Consider the following 12,885-nt stretch of genomic DNA (forward strand, 5'->3'; position numbering starts at 1 on the left):
GTTGCATTTACTTAAAATAGCAATTGCTTCGAAATATTAGGTTATATACTATATAATTACAACATGCAAATGTGCCTTTTAAATGCCATTAGGATCTGTCAGCTGAGGGCTGTACCATATATATATATATATATATATATATATATATATATATATATATATATATGCTTTACATTCATGCACATTAAATATAAGAGTTTATGGTAAAATGGTGCTGATCTCTTCAGCAAAAATAATTAATATGTCCGTTACGATGTCTAATAATCCATGACATATTTATGATAACAAACATCCCAAAATGCCTTATATTGCGTGGCAACTATGAGTAATATTGGTGTACCTAATTAATATACATTTTATATAATGTATGTTATGCTAAATAAATATAACATACACAATTTTGCTCCTATGTATTTTATAGATGTAATTCCTTCTCCAGCATCCCCCCTGTTTTGTGAGAATGGTCTCTTCCATGCTCACAGTGTAAAATTGCTGGGTAGCTTCCATCACTACTGAGCCAAGTGTCTCTCCGCAAAGCAGAAGCACAGTCTCTCCTTTTGTGTTTCCCTCAAACAAAAATAGAATATTAATTACTTTCCGAAAAGTCGTCTGTCTTCAGAATGACCATGTACAAGAACAAGCGCAGAAATCAAAGATGTAAGTAAATCTTCTATTTATATGCTTGCCATTTAAACTGAGAAATGTAATTTCTGCGTTCCACTGTGAAACAAGGAATGAATCAATAAATGACATTCATCTCAGTATGAAAAAAAAATACTTGTTAAGGTTTCGTGCATTACAGATAGAGGAAAGGATGCTATAAGGAAAAAGCAGTTAATTTTTTGTTACTATGGAAACCTTGTTAAATGAACAGCTGTATAGAACCACAGAGAACTATATAAAAATATCAGCACTACGTTGGATTTTTATGTTTATTCGTGCCACAGATATTGCGATGAAACAGGAACAATCACGTCATATCGTTCAACATATTTAAACTTTTACTGATGGTCAATTTTACTCACTGCTAGGTTGTATTAAATATATTTTATTTATTTTGTATTGAATATATTTTTTTTTACATTTATTTTGTATTGAATATATTTTTTATTTATTTTGTATAGAATGTATGTATTTATTTTGTATTGAGTATTTTTTAAAAAAAACATTTGCATTGTAATTTTTAATCCAATAATTCCTAACATGCGAAAATGATTTGCAGTGTAATATGTTATGCTAGATATAGCCATGCAATGTTTTATAATAATCTCTAGGCAGGTAATTAAAGATTTTCTATTATTTAAGGTGTGTTCTAGGATGGCTTTTTTTTTTTAGAGTGTGGAAATTCAGAATTGGAACTTCTGTGTTTATTTGCTACTAACCAATTGAGTCATGGATAAGAAGAAAGAAGACCAGTAATGATTATCAAATATTCACATTTTTAAAGCAACGTGATTAGTAGTTTCAAAAATTAATATAACTGCAAAATAAAAAACTGCATCTCAACAGAGTGAGTTATGGATCAAAAGAGGGCTACAGTTGTTCTTCATAGCCCATGTTAGCAACTAAATGAATAATTTATTGGCAATAAATAATATGCTGGCACACACATACATATCCCTTCTCTTTAGTTCTCTAACCCCTACCAATGCTCTCTTGGCCTTAGGAAACACTTCCATTTGCTACCCATACCCCAGTATACCTATCTAGATATATATAATGTGTGTGACAAAGGGGAAAAATGAAGTACCCACAATACCCAACACAATAACCCGTTATTTATTTAAATCTCAAGATGATGTCATGCAGAAACACAATTTACGATTTTTTTTTTGGTTATGTAATGCATATGTATAAATGTTTAACATTTATTAATATGTATCATGTTTTTGTATATGTTAATGCTTCCAGCAACACTGCAAGTTCAAAAATACAGTGAAGGATCTATATTGATATTCACCGAATGTGTAAAATAAAGATATTGTTTCCTTTTCTACGTGAAGATTAAAGATGGCATCTCTCATTTTTATAAACATGTAACCAAGGGACATATGAAACAAAATAATATTGTCACAAGGATTTCAAGAATGATGTCAGGAATAATAGGTCATGTAGGGACTTATATTGAGTACCCATACTGATACTATGGACATCAAAAATAGGAAACACTATTTTCTATGAATTGTTTATACTATAAACAAATAAAGGTTATCACACCTTATGATGTATATTTAATATTATATAATTATGTAATAAAAATTATATCAGTTATTACCCAATTACATAACTTTTAGAGTGGTCATTATAGCATGCATATGAAGCAATAATTTATTTAAGGCAATATTAATCAACTGAGTTGTCCTCTAGATTGGACTGAGTATGGATATTATATAGCATATGTATAACCTTGTACAATTAAGACACTAGGTGAAATTATTTACCAATTACCAATTTACCAATTACCAATACAAACAGATACTTTTGTGTAATTATTGTGTAGCTACACAAAGAGTCTTCTATATGTGTGCCTTTAATCTGAATGTTTTACCATAATATGTTATTAAATGAGGGTCATCTAAGTCTTGAAAAATTATTTCAATTTACTAAAATATGGAATATATGGCTTTAATGTTAAATTCATGAGCGCTGTATTGATGAATGTCTTCCTCTACAATGCTATAGGTGCAAAAGATTAAGTACTTTCTTTTGCTGGCCTTTTAATTTTTGATGAAATAATCAATGTTTGTTGTAAAACCAATTTGTGTAGAAAAAAAGATTAAAAGATGTTGAACTTAAATATGGTATAGCATTCAACTAGAAAGATATAGCTGACCAGTTACGACTTTAAAAATATTAAACAGATCATAAAAGATCAAACCGAATATCTTTTTAAAAAACATTGGTAGATCTAAGGGCTGAAACCCTGGTTCCTGAATGTTTAATGTTAAGTGATAACATCATAATAATCTTAATACATCTACTAAACCGGTAACATCTCAATTGAGAACCAACTTTTGACTATGTTCCAAGTGTAATAGTACAGTATTATGTCACCAGTGCTTACGCACAAGCAGAATCAGCAGAAATGTGTGTTTTAACAATATAATATTACTGTTGTTTTTTGTATTTTTCAACAGTTCTGTATCTGTTCAACAGTGACACAAAATGCCTGAAATTGTAAAACTATTACTAATTAAATCATTTGAACCATACATTTTCATATTATAATCATAACATTTTGGTAGATGTGGTGACTTCTCCCTGGTCCACTGACATTGAAACTTAATGGGGGGCATCTCTTCAAAATTCTACATAGAAATTTTGTATTTATGCTTTAACGGCACATGCAAGATAATCATTTTTACAATTTGCTAAAACACTTAAAAAATATCAAATTAAAAAAAATAATTAAAAAAATTATTAACAAATTCACTTTTGTCTATGAACATTTGGTTTTTAACCCTGAATCTTATGTGAATGCGCAGTTTTATAGGATCTCAGCTTACTTTTTCCAAAATGGTGTTTTGTGTGGCAGTATGATATATATATATGTGAAATCTTTGCTTTAACCTCCAGGACAGTGTGTTTAATCTATGAGTGAAGGAGCAGACCTTTGGCCTTGTCCCCTCATTGCCCAGGTCTTGATTCTGCCTCCTCTTCATTCATCCTCCTTAACCCAGACACACTGTACATTTTTCCTGCCTCATATAGATACAAAGAGTGGAAGATCTGTGGAGAAGAGAAAACGCTCCCTGTTGGTAACCTCTACTTGCAATCTTTGTGATTTGCTATAAAATGGTGGCAGCGTTGGATCAATAATGGATTTCATACTTACTGTATGAAATTTGGCTACGTTTATAAACAGCAACCAGTCCTTTATGTGTCACCTTACTTACGGAACACTACAATAGAAAGTGACACACATCATACAGATATTTTTAAACAAGCCCACTTTCCTTATTTAGCTTGTACAGTGGCAGCATCATCTAATTACTTTACAATACATAGCAAATGACAATATGGAGTTTATTTTTAAAAGAATAACTTGGATGTGCTTCACATTAAACCTTATTTTGTTAATAAATATGATCATATTTGGTCACATGATTTTCTGTTGTCAATAGATTTTTTATTATTGCATATTGAATCCATTATAGATGTCTACAGGAAAATAGATGTCACACTGGTTGCAGAAGAGATGGAATCTATGGTAGGCCTGATACCTGTTAATGGGATGACACTTTAATAGAACTACCTGTATATTTACATATGATTTAGATGTGAAGAAGGGACCCATAAGAAACAGAAAATTTGAAAGGAATGCTGAATTTTAAGTAATTTCTTTTGTCTTGTTCCAGAATTAATCGGTGGATTTAGATTGCATGATTGATAACTATACTATGTAGACGATACGGACCCTGCAAGGGAATAAAAGGCATGTGTATGCTGCTTTGTATTGATGTTTGATCTCATTAATGACATGCTTCATTTAACCTAGTGATTGGTAGATCTTTATGCATTCTGTACTGTTTTATACCTTTACGCTTGGCTGTTTTTAAAAATCTAAAGAATGTATTAATCAATCCTTACTCCCTGTTTTCCATTAGGTAAGATGTGTAATCAAGAGACCATTTTTTGAGATCAACGATGCATTAAAAATTTTATATAATCATATTTAACAATTGGTTTGTGGCTTCCTGTAATATTAAATATATATATATATATATAAATCCACAATTAGGTTCCCATTGATTTAAAAGTGTTTTCACTACTGTATTTTCACAAAGACACTAAGGGATAAGGAAAACTTATTTTTATAAAGACAGCAAGGTATACGAAAAACATGGAAACATTACATACAGTATAGGGGTTTGATACAATCTAAAACATTTTTAGAAAAAAATTATATGGGTTATGAACAAGATTGAATGTAGCTTTTAGTTTTCACCATCTGAATTTCCTGACACGGGGATGGTGGATAGTATATGGTCAGGCTGTGACTGGCCACAGGATACCAAGAGTAACTACCAAGAGGGCCACGAATACATACAAAATACACAGAGGGACACCAGATCTAGGCCTATTTTTCAGTTGCAGAAAACATGTAATCAGCACTAAGATGGAGGCTGGCCAATTTTTGTTCCCTGTGTATGGGCAAAGTGAGTAGAGGCATGATGGAAACATTGGGTAACATCATGGATGCGCTAGGCTAATGGTATTAAGAGGACAACAAAGAAGAGGAGTGACAATGGAAGCTACTTTCCCATAACATTTTGTGATAAGTAAAATTATGAGAGACACTAGAAGTTGTAATACAATTATAGTGACATATACTATAACCCATGGTAAACAGTAAATGGTTAACTATAGAATATATAACCTAGGGATAACAGTTTGCCATAGAGTCCTCAACATTCTTTTTGTTTGTTTATTCATTTCTTTACATGGTGAGGTGATATTTTTAAGTGTGTTTACTTCAATTGTCAAAGCAAAATTTCATCCACTATTTTTTGCTACAGTTTGACTTGTAAGTGAATTAGAATGTTTTGTATCTTAAGGTATATGATTTTTTCTTTCCCTTGTATTTGATACTTTCTGTTAGATTTTTAAATATTATTATGGGCAAATGTTTACATATTACACAGTTGGTAGTTTTCATTCATGCATTACTTCTTCTTTACAAATATTGTATGGTCAAAATATAGTAAAGTATTGTACTGGGTTTCTAATAAAATATAATAAGCACACCTTTTAAACTACCATAAAACAATAATAACTGTTTTCCCCTCAAATAACAGCTTGCTATGTATATGCTATGAAGAGAAACTGCGGTGCAATTATTTCCATTGATAAATGACCTGAGAAACATGTACTTATTTAATTAACTTAAATTTATTTTCCCAATGAAACCATCTGAACACAATTTTATTGCAATGCCATAAAAACAGCTCATAGAGTGTTAGGTATTAAAGAAGTCTGGTAATTAAGACCTGTCTTGGCTCTGTGTAATATTTTCTATAATTTGCTGTATGACTGCAGTATTGTCTTCCTTATTTAGCAATCATGAATGAATTCTTATAAATAGATTTTATATAATGCAATATATTATCTACTAGCACCATCAAGTAAGAATCAACTATACCTAGAACAAATTTCACATTGCCTTTTAGGCCTCAAGAGAGTGTAAAAATGTAGTTAGCATGAACACCAGTAAATTACTACATTAGTATTTATTGTACACATTGCTAGTAGATTGGGAAAGCTAGGTGGATAATCATGATTTGGCTGGTGTTCAGCAGGCAATGGGGATGGGTAAATATTAGTTTAACTTGCTGGGTGCTAAATAACAGGTGCTTTGCATATTTATTATTGTAAGGATAATGTGCTATGAATTTTATATTACATTAGTTACCAACTGATGTTTAGACTGTTTTTTTGTGAGGGTACCAATTTTAGGATAGAAAACGTTCTTATTCTTCAGTGTTATGGAAAACGTTGGTTAGACTCTAAAGCTAATGATAAGCTGACAATAGTTTGAGTATAGCACAACATGTATACATCCAGGATTACAATTTCTTCTTGAATTATAGGATTCGAGAGTTAGGAATAGGATGTCCAAACAGTAGGACCATACATTTGCTATGGTGATAAGACCATGCAACAGAGTCACTTTTGAGACATAATTTTATGTCCCTTAAACCCCCCAATGTTTACCGAAAATTCTTTTTAAAAAAACACTATCCACATTGTGATATATTGCTTCAGCAAAAGTCTACATTTTATCTTCTGACATTTTTTATTTCGCAAACTTTCCATAGACTGCTTTATAGCCGTGTGACTGCTGCACAACATGGCTTGAGCCGTCAAAATCCCCATTGATATCATTAAGTATAAATTAACCCAATGACCTGTGGTGGATAAAAATACCAGGTTATATGTTATCAGTTTTTTTTTTTTTTTTTTTTTGGGGGGGGTTGTCTAAAGGATGGGATGTTATTCTGACTTCCAAATTTAACATCTACATTTGGAATGTTGAAGTGCATAATGAACATAGTTTTATTGAATTAAAAAGCAAAAAAACCCGTAGATACAGCTTTTTACTGGAGGGAATAAGGCTATAATAATAACTTTTAGATGTGATATACTATGAATGTTTGAAAAGGTCATAATAATTTGAGCTGTTAAATACACACAGCACTGAATTGTCATTCAAGCTGCAATAGCAATGAAAAGTTAGCAGCGAGAATGTTCATATATTTCTGTTCTATACCTTTTTAAAATAATGTACAGTATATTGAAATAACTAATACGCTGAAAACCTTCTGAAGTGCTGTAGAACATATGAAAATATTAAAAAAAAAAATTCTGAGAACTATACTGTTACTGATACTGAGTTAATGTCTCATTATTTTAGTAGTTATTTGTCTTGAGATGCATTCACTAGGCACAAAGCCCTACAGATACTGGCATTACCAATATTATGTACCCGCGACATAAAAGCAGTCATTAATGTTGATTGGATTTTAAGGCTTATGTTAATGTTTCATGTTTTATTGTACTAGTAAAATTTTGATTTGCGCATTATGGGTCTTTCTGAATATAAAATTTACAGCCCTAATCTCTTAAGGACCAAGGCTGTCTATGTACTTTATACTTATGGACCAAAGCATTTTTCTCACTTTTATGTGATTTTGTACTCATTCATTGACAAATTATATACATTTTATTTCAGGAGAATCAGGGCTTTAATTTCAAACCATAGTTATACAATTATATAGTAATTTCAAACCATAGTCACTTGCCTACCTAAAAAGGTAGGCAAATGATTAATTTCTCTTAGGATCTCTTCTATAGGATAGGTGCCATTGCTAAACAAATACCCAGTTTATGTTAAGCAACATTTATGAATGCAGCAATATCTTACATCTTTAAATGTTTACAAGGACCAAAAGGCTCCCTTGCACTTTTTTTAAAAAAAATAAAAAATTATATATATATATATATATATATATATATATATATATATAGGTGTTTTTTTAAGTGTAGTCAACAAAGGATATTTTTATATTTTTCTGGGTGGTGATGTAAATTACGTTTTTTTTATTTTTTTAACTCTCTTGTCAGAGTGCAGAGTAACATGACTATAGAACTGTAGAAACCAAGCATATATTTTGTAACTAGCAGGTACTCCTTAAGATGGCATAGAAACGTTATATGGGGTCCTATATGTGTGTATTTATTATGGTTTTATTCTAGTTTTACTATTTAATTATTTGTTCACTTTTTATGAAGTATTACCTTGTTTCTCCCACGTCTCACGGTGATCTCACTGTCTGCTGAACACACAGCAATCTTTCTATATCATACCTTGTATGATCAGCAGCAGAGGGTCATTAGAAACCTCAGTAGAGTCTGTAAGACCCTGTAGGGCTTCTTTTACAATGTATGATGTTTCCTGTTGTGTCAGTCATGACACAGAAGAAACCAAATGGCAATTTAAACAGTGAGTGTAATGGTGCTGTGACTTTCTGATGATCTCTCACAGATGTGACATAACCCTGGAGCCATCCTCCGTCATGAAGGTCCATTATTTTGAGGACACTCCTCTGTCATAAAGGAATTAAAGAGACATGCATTAAATAGTATTAAAGGTGATCATTCATAACCACCAGCTGTTTTGTACCAGGTAGGGCTGTTTTAATAAGAAAATGTAGCCATTCACTCATGGCTTGCCTACCTCCCTTTTAGGTCATGAACCCAAATGCCTGAACTTGGCCATAATAAGTAATATAAACTATACTCTCACATTAATCTTATTTTACAACCATTTTAACACACAGCTATACTGAACAGACAAGCATGTTTGATGCTAAAGGGAATTAACCAACATTAACATAAAAGTAGTGCTTACCAGCCATAAAATTTCCATTAAGCAGAGAATAACATTGTCTGTATTAATGAGCCATGTGAATGAGCATGCATTTGAGTTGGTCTATGCACAGCTGGAGAACTGAAATATTGTATTACTCAAAATGTAGAAAAAAAGGTGTATGAAGATGTGTTGCATCAAAGCTAATGCACGTTTCCTTAATCTATGCCAATGGATGCATTGTATGATAAATTAAATAAAATGTCCTTAAATAAACCTGGTTATCAGCTTGACTAGACCATGCTGAAAATTAACCCTGTGAAATATGAGCAGTAAAACATCTGGTGCCGAGTTGCTAAATATGCTTTTTCTAGATTTGCCAAAGGTCAACCTAGTTTTGATGATAGCCTTGAGGATGCCATGTTCCTATCTTGCTTACATACCCAACCAATAAGATACAGTTGCAGTAACATGTTTGTTATTATTAATGATGTAAGAATAGGAAACCATAGGGCACATGCTTAGAGGTGCATCGTATGTATATCTTAGTTCACAGACTTAAGTATCACTAGAAACTAACAGCAACTCTCAGTAGAAAGTTGGCCTTCTATTATACCATCATTTTCTACATTTGCAGCCTCTGTGGAACTTACTATATACATGTTATATGAATGAGTTATATGTTTATTGACTTATATATGATATTGTTTACTATATATTCAACATCATTAAAAATTAGATCTAATAGAGTAATACACTGTGACATCTGTAGATCCATAATATATTGAATGAGAAAACATGCTGGTTAATGTATTGAGTATTGTGGGAATTCACAAAATGAATACTTCAATCTTTTAACTGGTAAATGTGTTCCTTTTCATGTTGGTGTGTTCTGTTGGTACATGGATCATTACACTGCTTTTTTTGTAGACCCTTTCAGAATCTGATGAGACTGACCTCATTGGAAGAACCAACCATATTCACCAGTAGAATATTTTCTTTTCCTATACCCAGTTGTCTTTTTCTACAGAAGTTGAACATTTTCATTGGGATAGATGGTTAGAATTGTATCCAACTCTTGGATTCACTGATCTAGATTGAAGGTTTATCCAAGAGTTTGTTTTCTGTATCGCAATGGATTTGTTGCTAAAAATGTCTGTCTTTTCCATCAAAGAAAACTGTAGGCAATGTTAGCAGAGGTTTATCCAAAAGAAGAACATTCCCAATTTGCAGTTCTGTCCTACAGCTAATCAAACAAGGTCTTGCATTGTCTGTAGGAAACATGCGTAAGCTGCTTAACTTCACCTTGAATGGAATTGTTTGTTGGTAGTACTGGTGGAAAAGATTAGCACGTAATGTCTAGAAGCTAATACAAATGTGAATGTTTTACATTTCTAGCGGTACTATAGAAAACAATCTGTATGTTTTAAAGCTTAGTATAAGGATAAATAAAATAAAGCTAGTATATTTATTATAATATGAAAAGCAATATTTATGCAGTAGATATCTGAAGCTATAATGTACATTGGCTATGGCTTATGCAAATCATTATTCATTGTGTTGTCATTACAACAGAACCAGTAAAGCAAATATCTTTACTTCTTTTTGTCACGTAGGGCTTCTGTTTCCATATTTTTTTCCCTTTAAGAACAGGAGGCTGATCAAAATGCAAATGAAAAAAAAAAGCTACATTAGCATTAAGCGTATCTAATGATCAAGCTATAGGATAAATATAGCAGCATATCACTATTGTAGTGCATGTAAAAAGGGATTGTTATGGTTTCTTAGTAAATGATATGTATTCTTAGTAAATGCACACTGGATTCCAGCTTTATACCCCTATTTTTTATTTTATGCATAAAGTCCAATGTAACAGGCATACATCTACTGCAAGTTGTAATTCTATGTTAGTTTTACAGCTCGAGTGCTTATTGTGTTCATTGTGCATATATATATATATATATATATATATATATATATATATATATATATATATATATATATATATATATATATAATATGCTCGATTATAAGACGACCCCCCAAAATCTGAAAATTAATTTAGGAAAAAAAGAAAAAGCCTGAATATAGGATGACCCTATAGGAAGAAAAGTTTTACTAGTAAATATTAATTTATGTAAACTATTTTTTCATATTTAATAAAAGCTATGGTTGAGAAAAATATATATTTTTTTTATTTCCTTTTATTCGCCAACCTGCCCCCTAGTTATGCACATCTGCCCCCCCCCAGATATGTCTTATACCTCCTATATTCCACTCTGCCTCCCTGATATGCCTTATACTCCCTATATGCCACTCAGCCTCCAGAAATGCCTTATACCCCCTATATGCCACTGCGCCCCATGATATGCCTTTTAACCCACTATATGCCACAGTGCCCCATGATATGCCTTTTGACCCCCTATGTGCTACAATGCCCCATGATATGCCTTTTAACCCCCTATGTGCCACTCTGCCTCCAGACATGTCTTATACCCCTATATGCCACTCTGGCATATAGGGGGTTAAAATGCATATTGTGGGGCAGAGTTGCCATGTCATAATAGAGGGGTGTTTATAATATTCTTTATAGTCGCTGATTTGGTGAAAGCGCTGGTGTCGCTGCCATGTTTGATGGAATTTTGAGGATTCAATGGTATTTAGGCAATTCTGCACATGAATTAACTTAATCTGGGGACTACAAGGCCTGAACAACAACACAGCATCATCACCTCAACTACAGGAGAAGCCACTGACCACTTCCATGGTGACCGATGGACCAAGAAGACATTGTATAACGTATTTTTTGAAGAGAAACTATTGAAGAGGGGACTTTGGGGAAAGCATATCATATGCCATACTGTCTTTCTACAGATCTATTAAATATAGATATTACTATAGTTTTTCTGTACCATAAACAGTGAGGGCTGAAAGTATGTCAGAGATGGTTTTGTGCAATTATTAGTTTGTGTAACTATTAAATACGAAATGTTGTAGTGTGAAGAAATAGTTTTGGATAATCTTATAACAACAAACATGAATAGAAAAGCTTTTTTCTTTGCTACCACCCAAGCATGAAGCATCTAATAGTCTCTTCGGTCTTAAAATGTTCCTTCGAAATTAATGAAAGCTGTGATGAATACATAATACTAGCTGTATGGAAAGCAAACAAAAAAGTCAGTATTCAAGCATTGAAGGTTTTCAGTACAAGGGATCATAGTGCCGTCTGCTTTGAAAATTAGCTTATAAAACAATATATGGAGTGACGTTAATAAAGTGGGATAAAGAGCAGGCAAATGCACTGAATAAATCATAAAAAACTAAAATGCTGTGTATTTTTAGCAACCACTGTATAAGCTCAAGAATAAGTAATAAAAGAAAACAGCCTTAAAGCGAAGACAAAATACTGACTGTTGAAGTGACGCCATAGCTAAACAAAAAATGTTCATCAATAGAACATAGAAGACATTAGGTTAAACATAGAAAAATAGATTTTAATGACATCTTTTCCTGATAACTCAAACATTTTACAGTTTACTGTCACTGATGCATTCTTCAAAAATAAGAATAAATAAATAAGTATAAATGTATAACTAAATAAAACAGCCAATCAGTGACAGAAAAGTGCCTCAACTGAAAAGAATAGTAGCCCTTTTGGAAGGTGCTCACATGCTTCTGTTCATCCTTGTGTTTGTCCGAACATATCTTCTCCTGCGGATAGAATAGCAGAGGAAGGGAAAATGCATATAGGAGTATTCTGCAGAACTAGAACTACTCCCTAAAAGTTCCCAGGTATGCTCATGGACATACCTGGGAACTTCTGGGCTCCGGCTACCCGGAGCCTTCCCTTGCGGGACGCGGCCAGGACTGCACACTGACGTCGGTGGGCGGTCCCGCTGACGTTGGTGGGTGGTCTTGCTGATGGCAGCGGGAAACACCCCCATTTAAAGGAAAAATAGGCGGAGAGCGGGGCGTGTCAAGAACCCTTTCCCGAGACCCGGAGGATTCGGGTCTTG

General features: G+C 32.8%; 1 protein-coding gene across 3 annotated transcripts in view; it reads left to right on the forward strand.

Annotated features, from left to right (window-relative positions):
* RALYL (RALY RNA binding protein like) overlaps positions 1 to 12,885 on the forward strand; it is a 250,074-nt gene that overhangs the window by 167,509 nt on the left and 69,680 nt on the right. The window contains exon 1 of one of the 3 annotated variants that reach the window (XM_053466731.1): positions 496 to 657. The exons of the other annotated variants lie outside the window; for them this stretch is intronic. Within the exon in view, the coding sequence (XP_053322706.1) occupies positions 621 to 657 (37 nt within the window). The 5' untranslated portion in view covers positions 496 to 620. Of the gene's footprint in view, positions 1 to 495; positions 658 to 12,885 lie in introns of those variants that run through there. 3 annotated transcript variants of the gene reach the window in all.

This window comes from Spea bombifrons, chromosome 5 (genome assembly GCF_027358695.1).
Source record: "Spea bombifrons isolate aSpeBom1 chromosome 5, aSpeBom1.2.pri, whole genome shotgun sequence".
NCBI classification, from domain to species: Eukaryota; Metazoa; Chordata; class Amphibia; order Anura; family Pelobatidae; genus Spea; species Spea bombifrons.